The sequence below is a fragment of the Anopheles coustani genome, chromosome 2, assembly GCF_943734705.1.
Source record: "Anopheles coustani chromosome 2, idAnoCousDA_361_x.2, whole genome shotgun sequence".
Classification (NCBI taxonomy): domain Eukaryota; kingdom Metazoa; phylum Arthropoda; class Insecta; order Diptera; family Culicidae; genus Anopheles; species Anopheles coustani.
In genome coordinates this window covers 70,313,005-70,333,294 of record NC_071289.1, presented here as the reverse complement: position 1 = coordinate 70,333,294, position 20,290 = coordinate 70,313,005, and the positions used below count along the sequence as shown (strand labels likewise).

At 45.8% G+C, this 20,290-nt stretch overlaps 3 protein-coding genes across 3 annotated transcripts; 2 read left to right on the top strand and 1 right to left on the bottom strand.

The window, feature by feature from the left end:
- The first annotated feature begins 117 nt into the window (after positions 1 to 117).
- Positions 118 to 5,475, top strand: LOC131267489 (steroidogenic acute regulatory protein-like). Its single transcript, XM_058270377.1, has 11 exons — positions 118 to 846; positions 1,483 to 1,720; positions 1,795 to 1,952; positions 2,032 to 2,190; positions 2,275 to 2,328; positions 2,400 to 2,532; positions 2,595 to 2,749; positions 3,490 to 3,747; positions 3,827 to 4,470; positions 4,539 to 4,662; positions 4,737 to 5,475. The coding sequence occupies exons 2-11, from the start codon at positions 1,546 to 1,548 to the stop codon at positions 4,845 to 4,847; spliced, it is 1,971 nt and encodes a 656-aa protein (XP_058126360.1). The 5' UTR covers positions 118 to 846; positions 1,483 to 1,545; the 3' UTR covers positions 4,848 to 5,475.
- A 501-nt stretch (positions 5,476 to 5,976) lies between these two features.
- LOC131267546 (neuropeptide SIFamide) lies at positions 5,977 to 6,563 on the bottom strand. Its single transcript, XM_058270452.1, has 2 exons — positions 6,425 to 6,563; positions 5,977 to 6,344 (listed from the first exon to the last, which is right to left on the bottom strand). Exons 1-2 carry the CDS (start codon positions 6,561 to 6,563, stop codon positions 6,256 to 6,258), a joined length of 228 nt encoding a protein of 75 aa, XP_058126435.1. The 3' UTR covers positions 5,977 to 6,255.
- On the top strand, positions 6,431 to 20,001 carry LOC131267545 (protein I'm not dead yet-like). Its single transcript, XM_058270451.1, has 9 exons — positions 6,431 to 6,540; positions 16,770 to 16,871; positions 17,019 to 17,532; positions 17,620 to 17,702; positions 17,794 to 18,042; positions 18,118 to 18,324; positions 18,400 to 18,497; positions 18,565 to 18,845; positions 18,918 to 20,001. The coding sequence occupies exons 2-9, from the start codon at positions 16,834 to 16,836 to the stop codon at positions 19,200 to 19,202; spliced, it is 1,755 nt and encodes a 584-aa protein (XP_058126434.1). The 5' UTR covers positions 6,431 to 6,540; positions 16,770 to 16,833; the 3' UTR covers positions 19,203 to 20,001.
- The last annotated feature ends 289 nt before the right edge of the window (positions 20,002 to 20,290 follow it).

Sequence of the window (20,290 nt, the reverse complement as noted above, 5' to 3'; positions counted from 1 at the left end):
CAAAACGAGCGTTTTCGTTTCCTCCCGTCAAAATGACAGATATGAATAAATGTCAAACTCTCCTCATTTTTGTTTTGATGCACTCACTCTTCTGCAAAGAAGATGTGGAGAAAGACGTAGAAGTTGCGTTGAAAGTGGTCTCAGTCGATAATCTTCCGCATCCGATAACGTAGCAAAAGAGTTGTGTACAACCCCGAAACGAATGCTGACACACTGGTGAGCAAACGGACGCGGAAGCAAAACTACGTGCGCTTCATTGCGGAAGTAATACACTCTGAGCAACATCGTCATCCCGGTGATCCCGCGAATAGAAAATACGTAAACAAAAAGTCCATTCGCATCGGCTTCACAGTGGAGCCCATCAAGAAAGCTACGCCCAAACGACGAAAGATGAAAGTCGTCTGCACGCAAGTGTTCAAGTGTCTGCTATCTTTCCTGCTGTTGCTGCTGTTCATTTTGTTCAGCTTCGCCGCCCGAGTCCTGTTTGTCTAACGACGAAGGGGTCAAATCGCAGCAAACCAGCAATCAGTGAGACACCGTGACCGTTCTACTTTCTTGCGGATTTCTTTTCTACGGTGGATGGTTTGTGTGCCCTGAACGCGGGTTTGAACGGTAGAATTAATCACCCAGATAGCTACGTAGTCTCTACGCTGTATCTTATCGCTTTTGCCAACCACCCGACGCCGAAGGAGCAGCGTCATACAAAAAACAAATACTTCTAGCAGTTCGATTACCTCCGGGGGCATCAAATTGGCATCGAATGCTCCAGCGAATCTGTGAGACTGCGCGGATGAGCAGTGGCACCGATTAGCGGTAACGAATTTGGCGGCAAATTGACTGCGAATGGTAAATTGGAGCCCTCACGAACGCGCGCGGGCATTATTTGTACCAGCATGTTAATGCACTGTTCTAATGTTGAGTCACACAGTAGGCATTGGATTACCCGTGGTACTTGATTGTTATTATGCTTCATTTGGTGTATGGGTGCTGGCTGATCGCGTTGGTTTACTTGTAAATATGTCCATCGTTTTCTTATCGCACCAATCTAGTTAAACACCTTTGGTTTATTTGTTTGTAGCGTACCGCTGGAGCAAAAGGGCGGAAAGTTAAACGATGATAATGGAATTAACAACAAAGAGATTCCCTTGTGTTGCGGGTCGTGTTCGTTTGGTCCTTAAATTTTTTTTGTTGTGTTTGCTCCATGTTCTATATCTTAATGGTATCGTTACACTTCTGCAAACTTAGTTTAACCTTCTGGCTGCACGTGTTCAAACATTCTCACATCCGTTTGTTTATCACCAGCACGGTGTAACTAGAGTTTTTCGATAATGTAAATCACAGTTTTTTTTACAAATTCTCATTTCCTCTCCCATGTAATTATTCGCTTACTATTTGATTGTACGCTACATGCAAAAAGGAGGAACGAGTTAGGCACATCATCTACGAAATAAATAACATAATTTCTATTTGTCTTGTTTACAGCTTCCGGCAGGTTAATGTGGTAGCAGCGTTTGCCAGTCATTTTCTTATGGTATCCGAACTAAGATGGCAGACGAAAATGATATCAGAACAGCGGTACAATCGTTCTACACTACCCAACAGCAGCAGCAGCAGCAGCAACAGTTACTGCTGCGCCCAACACATACGACCATTCATCACCAATCATTAATGCATGCAGCACAGGGATACGGCAGCGGTCCGCCAATGGCCGCAATAGGCAGTGAGTCATTGCGATCGTGAAACGATACTTTACTTATGGTTAAACTTATTATTTTTCCCGCCCTTCTTTTCTAGTGACGCGTTCCCATTCGCACACGGTCAACCTGTTGAGCGAGGACTTCATCGCCGGATACATGGAGCAAGGCCGCATGTCGGTTGTCCGGAGGTTCTTTTGTCTATTCGTAACATTTGACGTCGTTTTCATCTCGCTACTATGGATCATATGTGTGGTGGTACGTTTCTATGCTCGCGAGTCGGTGGCTGCTTGGATAAAGTTTACAATCGTTTATCCCGGGTTGACACTTTTTCCAGATCACAGGTGACAATGTGATGCACGCACTGGAAACTCAGGTCGTTCACTATAAGATCGATACCTCACTATTCGATGTCGTTATTGCCGCCCTCGTAAGGTTTATTTTTCTCATACTATTCTACGGTCTGCTGAGCATAAGCCACTGGCTAGTGATAGCGGTAAGGTTACCGGCGATTGAAAGAATCATAGCCGAGTGGACAGGGTTTATCTAATATGCCTTTCGTTTTTCTCTCATATAATAGCTTTCTACAACTAGTTCCTGTGGTTTTCTTATAAGTAAAGTATTCTTGTACAACGTAAGTGTATTTTTCGTCTCATCGATATCAAACATGTTGAGCTTACGAAGGTCGCTTTTCCCCTCTTCCAGTGGCCGGCGACACAACAGCCGGTGTTCGAGGTGCTCCTGGTAGTGGTTTCGTTTGTCCTTGCATGGGGCGAAGCCTGGTTCCTAGACTGTCGAGTCATCCCGCAAGAACGCTACGCTAGAAATTATTTTGTCGGTACGTCACTCTGTCCCAGACTGTTTCAATTCGCTAACGTGCATTCTTTCTCCTCGATCCAGCTATAACAAATCCCGGCTCGATGGATGCCCGCACACCCCTGTTGGATCCATTTTTGCGTGCTTCCGTAGGTGGACGAACCGAAAGCATTGGGAACTTTTATTCCCCCTACGATTCGATCCACAATAGCGACGATGACGAGGAGGAAGATGCGCAGGTATGGGAACGGACACCAATTAGTAACGTAACGCAACAAACCGCAGCGATCTTTGTATCGGCAATTAACTGCATTGATTCAATTAGCAGCACCAATGTGACGATGAATTATAGTCTTTGCGGTAGCGAGCTCTCGATTGAATTCGTGGTTCAATTGTCCCAGTAGGGCGTATAGCGGATCTTATTCGTACCAGTTCGCGGTTCAGTATTGATCCGTAACCCCAACCGACAGGTCTGCTATGGCGGGGGATGAAGATTTTCTTTGCAAATTTATTCAGCTCCCGAAAACATCAAGTGACCGGGGATCGCACCGGGCATGATGTTGTGTGTCATTTTCTGGGCGATAGCTATACCCTGATAGAGGTAAAACGGCGAGTGATCAATAATCCCGTGGCCGGTTGTGTGGGGCGAGATGCAAAAGAGTTCGATAATCGTTCGCATTGACATTGAAAAAGAAACCGTCCCGTGTGTCACATCGGACCGCATTAACAATGCTGATCAACTCGTCCAGATCATCGGTTTTCGAAACGAGTACATATTTTATACACGCTTATACATTTGCCTTCCAAATACAAGCGCCCAACGGTATCGCCATCGTCGAAGGATCGAGTTCCAAGTGAAAGGATCAGTTGTGTTGTAGATTTTGGACCGATTGGATGTTACAAAACTATCCACGAAATTATTTCTTTGTTCCGAAGCAAAGCTTACATTCTGCCGTTTGTTTGTACTTGCACCATGCAGGACGATGAGTTCCGGAAGATGGGCACGGAATGCGTGCGGAAGGCGTACACTTTGCTCGAATCGGACGGCTGGAAGATAGAGAAGGTTACCACCAAGGGCGACACGATTCAGAGCTGCCAGCAGGATAAGATTGGTAAAGTTTACAAGCTGACCGCCAAGATTCACTATCCCGCCCGGAAGCTACTGCAGGAGCTGTTCTACAAAATCGAGGACGTCCCGAACTGGAATCCGACGCTGCTCGAATCGAAGATCATTCGGGTAACTATTTCGTAAACATTTATTGAAAAAAAAATGACAACTTCCATCACGGTTTTTTTTTCTCGATTTACGCAAACAGAAAATCGACAGCCACACGGACATTTCCTACCAAGCGACGGTCGGTGGCGGTGGTGGCGTGGTAAAGTGTCGCGATTTTGTTAACCTCCGCTGCTGGCATCTGTGCCGCGATGGGCGGGTGATCGAGGGCGTCGACCTGCTGCCGAATCCGCTGATCAACCTATCTCCGGTGACGGAAGAGCGCGAAGGGCTCGGATCGGTTGAGCAGAGCGACGATGACGACGATGACTGCGAGGAAGAGGAACGTTTAAGCGATGCGGACGGTAAGCCTTCCAAATCGGTTCCAAAAATGAGTCAATCCCACGGTGAGCTGAAGATAGTCGCGGAAGATACCGAACCTGCTGCTGGGGAGACTCGAAATAAGACTGCTTTTAAAACGCTCAGCAAAAGCTTGGGTGCTCAGGACTTTGCCCTTGGTGGTGGTGGTGGTGGCGCTTCGGACCCGGAAGATGTCTTCTCTGACGCACTGACGGATGATCAGGAAGTTAAGGGATCATCGCATGAATCGAACGGTGCCAAGGGCCCAAGGAGGAAGCGAGAAGGATTGCGTGAGGTGCGTGATTCTTCCAAGGGAAGCAATGTGTACGTTAGTGCTGCAATCAGTATAGACTATCCGGGGGCTCCAGCCACTAGTAAATATATTCGGTAAGTAATGACCACCTAAACCTTCAATGTACACCTTTTAACATTGATTTCACTTTGGTTTCTTGCAGTGGGGAAAATAAAGTATCGTGCTGGGCAATGCGAGAACTTGAAAATCAAAAGGATCACTGCATTTTCGAGTGGTTACTGTGCTTGGATCTGAAGGGCTATATCCCACGCTACGTTCTAGATACTGTAGGTATCAACCCCTCACCTTCGTTTAAGAAGCTATGCACTTATTCTTCACTCCCATTCCCCCTTCGTTTCAGGCCTATACTACCCTAATGCAAGACTACATGACCTACCTTCGAAAGTACGTTGCTGAGTTACGCAAGCAAGGAAAAGTGCCTGGTGGCCACGGTGCATCATCTAATGCCTGAAGCCACTCACTCACATACACACACACACACACAATCATATACTCCACCATCCTGCAGACGGCATCCGCTCGGAGAGAGCGAGATCAACTAATCACCACCGGCAAGTCATTCGAATTTAGGACGCATTTATTTTCCTCCGAGTTCGTTCCACATAAGTTGTGTTGCTACTAAAGTTTGTATTTTACACTGCTTTACAAATGTTTGCATTTTCATGCTCTTGGAACTGAATGGTCGTTCTTTGACCTCGGAATGTTTACACTGCACACCGAAAACGAGGTCTTTGTGCTAAAAACGTTCTATATATATTTAGTCAATTAATTTAGAATACATCGAAGATCAAAACAATGGTTCTTAACTTACGCAAAGGACCACCAAGCAACGGAAAGTTGTTAAAATATTTCCTTAACTCGTATGGAACATGAAATGTACTAACGTAAACGCAGATTGTAACGAATTCCTCCTCGTACCACGTATAATAACGACAATGCTTCAACCAATCGCCCACAGGTGTATGCAAAGGAATGTGAGAAAAGTCTGTCCTGTTTTTTCGTACAACTGCCGTGAGTGAGCCTTTGGCCACCTCAATCTGTGGATGTGATTTATTTTTCTCGTCTTCACACAAGTCCATTGTATTGCTATTATTTTACTATTGTGATATGAATAAAAGATAACCAATAACATTTAAGTAAAGTTCTCTTCCGCATGATATTCAAGTTCCGAAATTGAAAAAGAAAATGTATAAAAGAAGATAAGCAATTGAAATAGTGTAGATTTAACCCTTAAAGAGCCATGACGATAACATAGCACAATAAAAAAAATTCTCATTCATGATTTGGAAAGGTTTCCATAACTTATGTTTTCATTCTGGAAAGAAGATGTTTGACATAAAGAGTTGTTTTTCTTTTAATGTCGACCCACTCTAGGATGTTGTATTGCACGAACGACTAGAAGTAATAAAGTGTTTTTCCACCATTTACTGGAACAAAAAAAAATATTTTCATTATTGCACATCAAAAAGATTAAAACAAGACAAATTTGAAGATATTTGCGTTTCCGAATAGTTTGTCAAATTAAACAAGGGAATCTTTCAAATTAAATCTCTAAACGGTAGGTATAATTTTTCAAAACAGCGTGGTGCTTTTAAATGTTAATTTATTCAATTCCAACGATAGAATGATACACAGTCTAACACCTGGTTCACTGGTAGTTAACACAAAACATTTTATTCCGGAATAGAAAGCTTCATGACACTTTTCAGTTCACACTACGAGTTTGATGATTTGTTTTCTTTACATTTCTTCGTTCACATCGAGTCAATATGTGGATAGGTTGGGGCGTACAGAAAAGGTTCCTGAAGCACTTCGGCGACCGGTTGTGTGGGCAAAATGCGGAGGGTGGGCTGCGGAGTTTACTTCTGTTCCTGGGTGAACCAGCTTTGGCAGGCTTCCGCTGCTATTTCGCACATGGTGGAGAGGACCTTGGCGTTACCTTCGTAGTCTTGAAAGCGAAAGGTGAGATTAATCTTCTAGAATTCCTGCGGATTAATTGGTACGCTTTTCAAATTTTGCTCTACTCACCAACAGAATTGCCGTTACGCTTGCCAAAGATGCTGCCGTTGAACGGGGGTTTCCTGTAGCCAGCCTCAGCGTGTCCAGTCAGGGCCAGGACGACCAGCAGGACAACAAGCACGCTGGTAAGCACCTTGTAAGAAGCCATTGTATGTGATGTGTTTGTTTTGGGGGTTGCGTTACCGTTAAGGTTAGAAACTCGTAGTTGGAAACCGTTACTTAGACTGCTTTTGAAGCCTGTTGTGATGGCTTTGTGAGCTAACAGATGACTGATACCAGCATTCGGCGCCGGGATATCTTTTATACCAATCCCGGTTCGTCCCCGGCCCTAAGGCCGAAGATCCTACCGAAAGCAACAGCATCCCTGGCCTGTTAGTTGGAAATCCCCAAACAATTCTGCCATCCTTTGGTTCGCCTTCGGTGCAGGCGCGAATGCGATTAGGCGCGCCGGGTTAGAATTTATTTAATTAATTACACGTTTCGAACATGTCCCAGCGAAGGGATTGCAACGCACGCCTGAGCCGGGGCTCTTTCAAGTATCCGCGCAATATGCGGGTTTGCGTTCCACGTCTTCCTCGAACCTCGTGACGTACTCTTTTTCTTGCTGTGTCAAAATTAAAATGTTCAAACGATGTCACAGCAAATTTCATTATCAAACGCCTACACATTAAAGAAGGAGATGTTTACTTTAATCCTTGAAACATGCGCACAGTCTAAGGTCAAAGTTGTTCGATTTTTCAACCGTTAATGCAACCCTCCCAGCTACATTCACTTCCCTTTCAGTTGGAAGAAAAAACCCCAAACCCCACAACCGTGAATCGGCCACGAAATCGATCGGTAAACGACATTCGTAATTATTTTCGTGCCACCAGGATGGCAAGTTAATAATTTAGGACATCCAATGTCACGCAACCCCGTGTTGGTTGGCTGGGTTCGGTTTCAATGAAAACGGATTTATTGAGGATAGACCTTACAAAAAAACAGTGACACGCAAGGGAAGTGAAGGTCCTGTTTTTTTTTACTGCACTAATTTTATTGTTAACGAGAAGGTAGTTTATATTTCGTCCTGCTGGATCACCTGACAATGAATCAATCAATATTTACGAAGGTGACAACGAGAAGGACGATGCAGTAGGAAAAGCAGCAATATACTTCATTTCACCAAACCAAATTTGTGTTTATGACGTTCCCCCCCACCCCCTCTTTTTTCGATGCTTCTCGACTGATAACGGTCCATCGTTTGTGATGAGCCCTAGGAAAAAGGTGTAGGGGACTTTTCCGACCGTACAAGTTGCGCCATTGAAACCAGAGAATGATGATGGTGGGGTGTCTCCTATCAATCAGCACACTGGACCGTGCCGCTTTACCGACACACACTACCATCATTCATCTTTCGAATGGCCACATAAAGAACCGCCGATGGCCACGGTGCTAGAAGGGCACGGTGCAGCCCTTGGCGAGGCGTTCAACATGTCGAATGTATGGAATTATCATCAACGCGGCATGCAACAGCGTTCCCGATGGCCGCCAGGAATCGATACGGCAGGCAAGGCGAGGAAGGAACGTGCAGAAGGGACGTTGCTGGCCGTTCGTTCGTTCGAACCGGCCATCAGTGGGTCAGTTTTTCCACGGCACTCGAGTGTATTGGTTCGTATTGAAATTGGAAAAGTGCCGTTTCAACGCGAGAAGGAGTTTGACACAATTATTATAAAGCTTCACATTAATTGCCATTAGTTGGGCTTTGTTCCATTAAAAAATATTGGACAGCGTCTATAGTCGGTTTTAAGTAAGTCGAGTTAACCAGTTTAGTAAGTAAGCGTGCTGCACTTCTTTAGTTACTAAAATATGTTAATTATACTTTGAATTTAGTCGGTTCATAACTTTTATACCATAAACTTTTACGAATGTCTGGGGATTTGTTTCTTTCACGTTATTAAAGAAGTCTTGCCTTGATCATTTTATTAAATATAACAAAACAACATGGTTCTAATATGCCTTTTACAATTTCGCAATTTTCATTTCCGGTTATCCCGTTTTTCGTGGAAAAAGTTTATGGGATAATTTGTCAATAGTTGCGTTGAATTGATATGGTCTCATCAAGTGCTCCATACTAGGGGTCGGCATATGTTTCCTGAATAAGGTCATATGATGAAAAAGGACCCGAAACAGTGCGCCAGAATTTTTTGAGATAAAATATTTGAAATTTATTTATTAACAATTTTTACCATGCCGTATTTTCGTTGAACTTTATACTTCTTCAAAATTTAAATTTTGGTTCGTTGTACTATAAATTGATTTCTTTATGTATACCTGAGATTAATCAGTTACTCAACTAATGGTGTCTATTCTAGTCAAGTATCACGTTGTTCGAAAATCAAATGTTCGTAAATCTTCTTTCGATAGATCGATACTATATCGAGGCTTTACTGGCTTATTTTCAGTAAGTAAAGCAACTCAGCGTAGGGAAGTTTTGAATATTGTGGCATATTTTACTTCATAATGGCGTTAAAAATTGCATTCTGTGCAATTCATTTGGTGTACCTTAATATTGTCCCGGTTTGGTTTAGTTTTAGACTTTAGTTTTTAATACCTTACCGTTTTCGCTTCACATGCTGCTATATATGAGCACATTTACTTCTTTCATTTGTCTTGAATAATTTTGTCTTGGAGTGAAGAGAAGCCAGCAACTGCATCAAATTATTTCGTCACGAAATGCCGCCCGGCGCTTAGCTCATCCATTGCACAAAGAATTATAATTCTTTCGTCATAACGATGTCATGCATGGGATTTAAAAACCACGCGCGCGCGACCCGCTTGCGCACGCAACACGTGGTGTGTTGCGCGACAAAGTTTCAACGGAATTCTGCGCTGCGTTTAACGCACTGCGCAAGCTGCTGGATTTAATCTTTTTTTTTTGTGGTACTGTTTGTCCCCAGCAGTAACACCAGTAAAGTGCTAAATGGAAGGCTGGACCTCGCCGTCCGATAGCGGACGATATCTTCGATTGATAAAATCGTCCCGCGACTTTCCGCGCAAGATCTCTGGCGTAGCGCATGAACGCACGCGTGGTCGTAGATGTTGGTGATGGTGGTCGCGCACACGCCAACATGTGTTCACGCTGAGCCGCTTCAACAACCAAAGCACCGTCCATTGAGCGGCAACTCGAGCGGCCGGCAGGCAGAGACCGCACTTCAGTCCGGTTCGGTTGACTGCAGCGGACGGTTGCGAGCGCACGAGAGGTCCCGGAAGTCGGTGCTCCGGTGCATACGTCGAGCGTCATCAGTGTGTGTGTGTGTGTGCGTGTGGCCGCACGGTGGTGTTGGCAGGCAAGAAGACGGAAAGAAAAGTGCTTCAGTTGCAGTTGCAATTGCACCTTGAAAAAAGGGGCGAACACAAACGGAAGGCACCAAGAGAGGAGGGAGGAAAAAAAAGGTACGGCGCAGTCGAAACAGGGTCCCGACAGTGTGTTATTATGCGGCTATATGGGGTGGTTTAGGGTCGACTGAAGAATACGTCTGCTTATCGCAAACCCACCACCGCTCGGGCTTCGGCACCCGGGGACGGAAGTTGGGTTATTCCTTGGCCGCGTGTGTGTTGTCTCAAGTGCTGCTGCTCGGTTGTGCCAGTTCAAAACCTTTTTAGAAAAACGGAAAATACAACCACATTGTGATGGTTGAGAAAATCGGAATCGGTAATAGTTTTTCTAAAGCTGGAGGCGTGTGGTTCGAGTGGGCGTCCGAAGTCCCGACGACTTCGTCACGCGGAGGTGCTTTTCTAGAGTACGTGTGTTTAGAAGTTAGCAAAAGACACGCAGCGGCGGGCGCGCGCGTCTGGGAGAGAGCGTCGAGAGTATCATCCCTGTATAAATAACTTCACCGATGGGGGCTAGTTAAAAATATCTCCATTCCCTTGGTGATCTTGATCGTGGATGCTGCGAGGCAGCGACGCATTCTCGAGAACGTTTGGAAGGAAGGGAGGAGGTGGAAATGAAAGCGAATGGTTGTTCAAACAAAAACCTCTCTATGCTGCAGCGGTGCGCGGAAGAAAGGGCCTTCAAAGCGAAACATGGAGAATGAAGAATGTTTGGGAAGAATGACGCTAACGGGAAGAGGTTTGGGAGATTTAAACTTTCCACAGCTGTGAGTATGTTTTTGTCGGTGGTATTGACACACAAGTGTGTTACGCATATGCCCATCACTGTAATTATAATAGCTGTGGAAGTGGACCAGTACAACTCGAGCGATTCGTCCGTCAGCGTTGGCCACGAGGATAGTGGAAGGCACCAGGAGTCTATACGGTTGGCCTCAGTCGGTCGTACTCCATGGCGCGTAATTAACGTCCATTAACGCTGCTGTTAACGATATTCTGAGTTGCATCCGAGGGCACACAGCCACGAGCCATCGGTTGTTCCATGTCGTGTATTTCAATGTTGTTTCAAAGGGACGATCAAAACATGGTTCTTGTTTGCTCCCGATCCCTCCATCACACGATCGAGCGTTATCAGGCCGAACGCAATGGGCGTGAATTTGATAGCTCCCCGGGTCGATCCCTGACCCATGTCCGTGGGTCATCAAAGTCCGGCTTTTGCCGTGCTGTGTGATCGTTGCCAACGTCAGCGTACCAGACGGTTGGAAAAAAAGTGTGCCTTTTTTTTCATGCTGCACTACTTAGGCTACTTGATCATGGTGCTCGTGATGGTCTTGCGTTACATAACGTTACAGTAAACCGCTCCTGCACTAAATACGTCATCGTGGTCGTGGTCTGCGGGAAAACGCATGCCATGTACGGTCGCCCCCGCGAACGAGATGACCCAGTCACGTCGTGGAAAATTATTGCCGATCGATTTATCGCTTATGTGACGCACGCGATGCTTCTCTCGTTCGCCAATCGGTCACATTTTATCAGCAGCGTCAGATAGCAGGCCATAACCGAAAAGAGGCACGTTTTCTTGAGCCCGTTCGGTATCGTTCGGTTTGGTTTGGGGCACGATTTTCAGGTTCACGGCGTGGCAATTGTTTTCTCGCCGGATACGATAAGACGATGGATCCATGTTTGATTTTCCACTTGACGTGTCGGGTCTAAGTGATTCGGTGCACTGCCGCGCGTCCTTTGTGGCGTTACATCTCAATCTGTGTCGTATTGAGAGTGTGAATCGAAAGTCGAAATTTTAACCTCGAATATTTGTTCTAAAACGTTGGGCAATCATTTTAGGTTTGGTTTTGGAATTTGGGTTGCGATATGATCTTTGTTACCTAGAACCTCCGAACGTTGGGTATGCGAGGAAACCCTCTCCCAACCATACAGTTAGACAAACAACATAAAATATTGCGTGTGTTCCTCCAAGGTTCACCGTTATCTCGTTTTTCGTTTCGGGATATCACCGCATGGCGTTTATGTAGAAAATAACGCATGTGGATATGTGTATCTGCCTGTACATCCAGCACCAAGTGCATTGCTCTGGAACCAGTTTTCTTTGGATGTGTCCGTTTTTTCCGAGCATGTTCTTTTTTCCATTTTCTCGAGCAAGCCACGCGGTCACCAAAAGTCCCTCACCCAAGCGTAGCGTGCAGCTGATCACGTACTACCTTCACGATCGACCGCGAGCCAGTTCGATCAAACGGGGCCACACACAGGGACGATGGATATTTGCAAACATACTGCATTGAAGCGTTTGTTTGTGTATGCGTTATGTTTTTGTTTTTAGGCAGGCCTTCTTCCGCAAGCGGCGCCATCGGTGGGCTCCTGATTTACTCATCAACTTTGGATGAGCTAAGTCCTACTGCGGCGGCGTCTGTCTGGAGCTGGAACGTCACGTAGTGCGGGCTCGTCTTGTGTCAATATTGAAGATAACACCCGGCCGGAAGACAGGCGAGTGTTGAAGACATCGCCAAAAACAAAAAAAAAATCCAGCCTGGGGGTTGTTACAGACATCAACCATTCGCTGCAGCATGACGCAAGACGGTAGATCAAGTTCAGCTGCGAAACTACACGTGATTATTGACGCGCGCGAGTCACCCGCTCTCTGGCCTGCGTGCCCCTCCATTTCTGCCACCGTTTGTTTTTTTTTTTGCGGGCGGGATAAGTTTCAAGACGCTCACGACCGCCGACCAGGGATCGGATTGCGTCCTCGGCGCTGCGCTGGCGTTATCCTAAAATTAGACTATTGGTCGCTAGCATCGTTCAAGATCAGTCCGGTTGTGCGCCGGATGGGAAAATGATTTGGCAAAGGAAAAACAACAAACACGCAAGGTAAAACACGCCGAAACGAAGGGACGGGCCACTGTCAGCCCACTGTCGGGCGGGCGTCAGCAGTGACCCATTTGTGTCGGGAAGTCCTTCGGCGCACGGATTCCCACTTCAATCCCGGTATACCGGTTTGGCCCGGGGGAAAGAATTTTTTGACTTATGTTATCGGCAGACTCGATTCGTTTTGGCTATTTTAAAGCACCGAAAAAACGGAACCCCACTTTGGTTGCGTAACCACTCGTTGGTTCTGCGAAACGACCTTTGCACACAACGCACCTTGCGCCCGGAACCGGCTCGAACCCTCTCGGGTGGGTGGTTGGGTTGGTTGAGAATCGATATCGACGTATGTTTTTTATGTTTCGTTTTGTTTTGTTCCTCACAAAACTGGTGATGATGGAGTAAAATTGACGTCAATTAGCAAATTTTTTTTCTTCTACATAATGCTAGAACGTCCTTTTCGGACAGAGGGATGCTGATGTTGGGGTATTTTTTTTTTCTCATTCAACTGCTTCTCCTACTGATGGATATGAGAATAATGAATATTTTTAGAGTTCCCCGGGTGCTAAACACAGCAATACCGTTGAGGAGTCGTCGACAGGGTTAAAGGAAAAGCAGTCCGAAACATGTATCGGGCGTTGACTGATTTTCATGGTCAATATTTACCAGTCAATCATGGACCAGCTGAGAAATGCACCCAAGGGCCAATGTCCAACTCTCTAGAGCATTCAAGAAGGTTCAATGTTCCTCAACAAGAGCAAGTTCGGGAGGATTTCGATGCAAACCATATTTTTAGCCATCGATCATTGATAAGATAAAGGTTTTTCCCCTTGCGGTCTTTGGCTATCGCGATCAGGAAAACATCGAGGTTTGCTAAATCCAAATTAATCACTGTTTAATGTACCTCGTTAACACCACTGACCGGGGTTTACCTTTATCAAATCTAAGTCCCAACGAAGCCCGATGTTTAATCGCACGTAAAGTCACCGCGCGTGATAAGCGCGTAGTGAAAGTGACTATGGTGAATGGAATGATGCTTAGTTGCCTGCTAATATGTTTTCTCATTAAATATTTTAAAATCCCCACTGTCCACAGACCCGTTATGTCACCATTCGAACCGGCGGACAATGTTTCGAACTAGCTTCATCTCGCGTTCCACAGTCGTGCGAGTAAACAGGGTACGGCAACTTCCTCCTTTTCCTGCCGGGGGGGTCCGCCATGTTTGGATCTGGTTGATAAGCGCTATCGCGACCAACGAGTCGGCCCACTCGGGGCGAAGAGTGAATCTTTAAATGCTACATCGTTTGCTTTGCAGCGATGTGTTAAGTGGACATTTTAATTCATTATTCACTGGCAAACAATGTGTTGGAGGGTATCAAGTACCTGCCAACTGGTCTGCGGTTCCAGAGCGTCAGGTCCGGAGTCCAGATAGGTTGGTTCGCTTGGTGCGTCTCGGTTTAATCTCTACGAGAAAGACCTTTGAAACGCGCATTGTCACGCATTCCTCCCAGAAGTAAACGCTACAGCACGGCGCCATTGATAAGCGAGAAGATTGCGTTTCAACACTTTCGGTTTCTACACACCTGGAACCTGGAGTTCCGGAACTCGAAGTTTGCGAATTCATCGATCTCCTATCTGGGATGAATGGAAGAATGGGTCCGGTAGTATGCCGTTCGCTGCCGTGAATTTCATTACCATGCAAATAAGACCACGCAAAGATTGCTTCTGCGTCCAGGTGACACAAGAGCTAACAGCCGGTTGCTGGGGATACCTTCGCTGAGGAACTGGTTTTTGAATAAAAACTGAAACCAACAGTCGCTCCCAGGGCGCCCCCTGCCCCCGGCAAGCAGTGCCTTGGTCAAGTTCAGTGTCACTGTTGGTAGGCGCAGCTTCCAAGCCGATTCAACGATGCAGGCGAAACAGGTTTGCCAGAGCCATAAATCGGTAGTCCTCTATGCAGAGCAATGTTATTGCCATCCACGATAGAAGGAGTTTTGCACATGCTGACATGTAACGCCACAAACAGCGGTCTGATAGTGGGCTCCAGCTTATCGATAAAAATGAAAAACTTCCGTGTTGGTAAAATTCCACATGGCGGACATAAAATCCCACTTGCGCCGAGAGTAAAGGAACGCAATAGCATTTGTTGTGATATCTGCTGACATAGAAGACGACGATGGCGACTGCGACGCTTGTTTAGACTTTGTATGTCGCATCAACATAGCCCGTAAGGGTTCCCATTACTAGCCACAAGGCAATTCTAGGAACTGCATTCCAAAGAACGCCTTTCAGAGAGGGAAAGAGAAAAGGGGGAAGATAGGAGGGCACGGTGGCTGTACAAGAGTTGATGAGTTGGCTTGTAAATCATGATTTCTTTTCCATTTGCTATGGACAGTAATGGACGATCGTAATTACATCTGCTGCATTTTGTTTCAACCTGGAAAGCAGATTGTGAGTATCAGTTATGTACATTTAAAGACGTAACCTTCGAAGCTCACATTTGTTGTTGGGTTTTGCAAATGACATATTTATCGAAAAGTATAGAAAACACGTTTTTCATAACGTGCTGTGAACAACTATAAATAGTATTCACTATAAATAAATAACAAATCAAACTATAAATAGTATTCAACTATAAATAGTATTACAGTCAGGATCAACGTCAAGATCGAACAAGACTTGATATCGGAATTCATAAACTGTCTATTTCGGAAGTCGCTATCTTGGGTTTGGCTTTAAATATTTTGAATATATAGATAGCACAGGGATCGGCAAAGTCCGGTCCGGCAACTCCGGCCTGTAAGACAATTTTTGGTGTTTCGTACAAAAAATCCCATTTCAATTTTTCGGATTTGTTCACGATGTCAGGTTTTGTTTCTCTCCAAAAATGGAGGATTAAAAATGCTGAACGAGGTGTTCCTGGTATATGTTGAAAAACAAAATCACAATTCAACGAAAATAAGTATGGAAATGTTTTAAAAGTTTAACGACAAAATTTCAAATATTTTTTATCTTTTACCACTTTTTATGTAGCTTTACTATTTAAAAAGGTTATACTCTATTCAGACTTCGAGAATAGCAAATACGGTTCTATGGAATATCCTTGCGCGAAATGTTGTTGTGATTTTAATCAGGTTACATTAGTATAATTGTCGTCAAGGGTGAATATACTAATTGTCAAGGGTGATTATACTAATGTCGTGGTCTGTTTCAACACCAGAATTACTGCACTATGAAAGCTATATTGATGTTCTAACTTTATTCTCTACGCTACAAAGTTTTATAAAAATTATACTTGTTACAATAACCGAAATTTCTTAGTTAAGACGAGGGCAATAAGAAACCAAAGCGATTAAGGAAGTCCTCGATTGACTCAAATCCGGATCAGTTAGAGAATTGATTCAAATCCGGATCACACCGTGGAAGAGATATTTTATTTGCAACATTTGTATCTAGTAGCCACAAATTTTCCCCGTATGTGATAGACCCGTTGATTTTGTTTTTCTATTTGTGGTCCATCATCGTTCCTGGTTCCATTCAATGTAAAGAAATAAATCAAAACACTTCGCCAGCCCATTGATTCGAGTTGACGTAAGGCTTATCTTCGCGATTAGATTAAAAAAACTAAAGCCAGGTCGTTGTGAAACAATCAACAATTGAAGTTCGTCAATAATTGTGTTACCTAATCGCTTCGCTAGCAACAACACCCAACTCCGGCGAATCACAGAAATTGTTCGATTTGCGTCCACCGTGCTTCGCTGAAACTGTTTGGAATTTAAATTTGGTTTGATAACCTTTCAACCCTGTACACATACGCAATAACTTTGCCCAGAAAGTATCGCGAACGCACGCTGTGTTAAGGGCAATGTCCTGCGGGCTTCATCGAAACCAATTTTGATCAGAGCCGGTGCCGGTCATTGTTGTGATTGTACGATAATTGGAAAACAGTTCGTGGTCGACTGAATTGACGTTAAAAAAGTATACCAGGTCTGACAGAACTTTCCAACGTCATTTGTAAAAGATACTTGAAATTTTCTGTCCAGTATAGCGTCGTCGTCCCTTATTACTCGTCATTACTTGTACCAATTATTTTGCTTCTTTTCCGTTGCAGGACCAGTTTGCGGTCGCGGTTGAACCATATATGATCAGCTAAGGGTCCGGTTTTTGGAAATACAATGGCCGATCAGAAAGCCCTCGAAGATGCGGTAGCAGTGTAAGTAGCCCTTTCTCTCCTTTGGCGTTGGTTCGAAATTCGATTTCGAGGCCCGCAAGGAGATTGATTGAGTAATTGACTTTCTCGTTCTTGGCCCTTCGTTAATGGATGTTTTTTCTTTCCCTTTTCGGTATCCGCTTCCCGCAGCGAAGCGATGGCTGCTCCGCGCGTCGGATGCGGCCGGAGAACGACGAAGTTCATTGGCGCCTACTGGCGATCGCTGGTGGTCGTCCTCGCGCCGCTGATTGCCGCCCTCGTGTTCCTCATCGACAATTCGCCCGCCTACCGGTGCATGTTTGTCGTGCTGATCATGTCGATGTACTGGGTCACCGAGGCTCTCCCGCTGCCCGTGACGTCCATGCTGCCGATCGTGTTGTTCCCGTTGCTGGGCATTCTCGAAACCGACCGAACGTGCATGATGTACATGCGGGAAACGATGCTGATGTTCATCGGTGGCATCATTATCGCGCTGGCCGTCGAATTCTGCAACCTGCACAAGCGTGTCGCCCTGAAAGTGATCTCGGTGATCGGATGCAGCCAGCGGAGGCTCAACTTTGGCCTCACCGTGGTGACGATGTTCGTGTCGATGTGGATCTCCAACACGGCGGCCGTCGCCATGATGTGTCCGATTATGCAAGCTGTGCTAGAGGAGCTGGAGTCGGTAAGTGCCGAACGGCAAATTGCGGTGACGCCCGCTTCCGAGAATCGATCGTAAGGTAATTTAATTTGATCGTTTGTTTTTTTGCAGCAAGGGCTTTGCCAGATGTACGAACGTAAGAAGAAAACGAGCGAGGAGGAAGGCATGCTGGGCAAGCAGAAGGAGGATGATGAGTGAGTTGTCAATGGAAATGCAGTTTTTAATCTCCACGACGTGATCTCACCAATTTTTTTTTCCTTCGATTTTCGTTCTAATTCTAACCAGGCCTCCTCGACCGACCAAGACAACACTCTGCTACTTCCTCGGGGCGGCATATGCGTCAACCCTCGGTGGATGCGGAACTATTGTCGGTTCAGGTGTTAACCTAACGTTCAAGGGTATCTACGAGGGCCGCTTCCCGCAAGCACCCGGCATCGATTTCCCGAAGTTTATGTTCTACAACGTCCCCGGTATGCTGCTGTACACGTTCCTCACCTGGGTGTACCTGCAGTGGCTCTACATGGGAATGTTTAGGTAACCTTTCTACACACGTGCCGATCTCCTTTCGGAAGGGCTATTAACCATGTTTTCCGTTGTCGCTACTAACAGACCGAACAGTCCCGAGGCTAAGGCAGCAGATATCGGTGAGGAAGGTGAGCGGGTGGCAAAACGTGTAATTGAGACACGCTACAAGGAGCTGGGACCGATGACTTCGCACGAAAAAAGTGTCGCCTTTCTGTTCGTCGTGGCCGTCGTCCTGTTCTTTACCCGCGAGCCAGGATTTATCAAGGGATGGGCCGATGTTTTAGACACTGTGTAAGTTGCGCAAAAAAGCATGAGTTTATGAAAGTTAGTATTACCTCGAATGTATCCCCATTTATTTATTTGTAGTAAAATCAAGGATGCAACACCGGCCATGTTTATTGTCATCGCGCTTTTTATGATCCCGGCCAACTGGCGCTGTTTCAAATTTTGCACCTCAAACCCAGGTGAGCCCACGATTGAAAGGCAATCGACCGGACCGTCACTCATATCATTTCCTTACCATTTTTTAAGGTCGTCTCCCATCGGAAGCTACCCCCGGACTGATCACGTGGAAGTTCATCAACCAGAAGGTTCCATGGAGTCTTATCTTCCTGCTCGGTGGTGGCTTTGCGCTGGCCGAGGGCGGAAACAAGTCCGGTATGTCGACCCTGCTGGGACAATCGCTAGCCGGTCTGAAAACCCTTCCCCCACTGTTGCTGCTGTTTGTCGTCTGCCTCACTGCGCAGATCTTGACCGAGTTCACGTCGAATGTGGCCATTTGCAACGTGATGCTGCCCGTGCTGGCCGAGATGGTATGTTCGTTTAGAGGAGGAAGCCTTTGTAAAGTTTCGTCTTCTAATATGTCTGTTTTGTTTTACCCGTAGGCCATCGCAATCGAGATCCATCCACTGTATCTGATGTTCCCGGCGGCCATGTCATGCAGTTTCGCCTTCCACATGCCAGTAGGAACGCCCCCGAACGCGATCGTGGCCGGGGTGGGTAACATCGCCATCAAAGATATGGCGGTGGCCGGCATTGGCCCGTCGATATTTACGCTGCTCGTCATTTGGGGCAGTTTTCCGACGTGGGGAACCGTGGTGTACCCGGAGCTGCTATCGTTCCCCGACTGGGCCCGACCGGTCGTGGCGAACGTGACGGCGAGCCTGTGAAGCCTGTGAACCTTTAAATAGTGCTAGAAGTACTTCAGATTAGGATACAAGGAGGCATATCGAAAGTAGCCATAGGATTTTTTGTTGTCAGGATATTCGTATCAAGCCGTGTGCCAAAAGTGATCCGGAGACCGTAGCAGGCTATTAGTTCAGGACGGATGAAATTTGTGGTGCATTTAGTAGAACGACCGAACAGCCAAACCGAAGGAAATAGATATTTGGTTCTAGTTCAAACCGGACTACCGCATTTCTGCTGCAGCTTGCCAGTCCGTGCGAGCTTCAGCGAGGCTTAGGAACCAAACAAAGCTTGCTTTATTTTTCTCGTTTTGGTTAAAAGAACTGGAGCTGTTGGAGTATATTTTCCCTATATTAATGTTATCATCCATCCGCTGCTACTTTCCGCAGCGTAACAGACAATTACCGTCGGTCGAATATATGATTGGGACTGCTGCGTACTTTAGCGACAAATGGTGCAGCTTGCCTCCAAGTGCAATTTCGTGTTAGTCTTCCATAGTGCACCTGTCCTCGGGGGCAGAGGCGAGTAGCATAATTCGTAGCAAAAAACGACAAACAACAAACAAAATCGAGCGAACAATGAACTACTTAGCGTAATATGGCGAACCGCGGTGGGGCTTTTGGGGATCGTTTACCCGGTTCCGTTTCCGTTTCTTTCGAACGAGATGCCTTTAAAGGGTGGATATTTGTTGAGGACAAAATAGGAAACGATAACAAAATGTGTAAGCCGTGGCAAAACGAAGCTAGATCTTAGTGACATAAATTAAATATACAAATACCGTTTACGAACCTACCAGCCTGGGGTTGTTGTGTGTCGTTAGGGTGACGTCCCAAGGACCAGCCTTCGGTTGAGATGAGACGTAAGTATGCTTCATTGATCTTCAACACCGGATGGACATGGCATTGATTAAATTCCCGATGACTTAATGTGCGCTGAATGTTGCAGCAGAACTGTGCAAAGTCTTATCGCTCGCTTCCCTACCGTCCCTCGAAACCCCCGGCCATCGATTAGTGCATTATCTCCTTGGGCGAAAGAAAAGTTATTTCTTTCCTCTGTTCGGTTCCCTTGATGA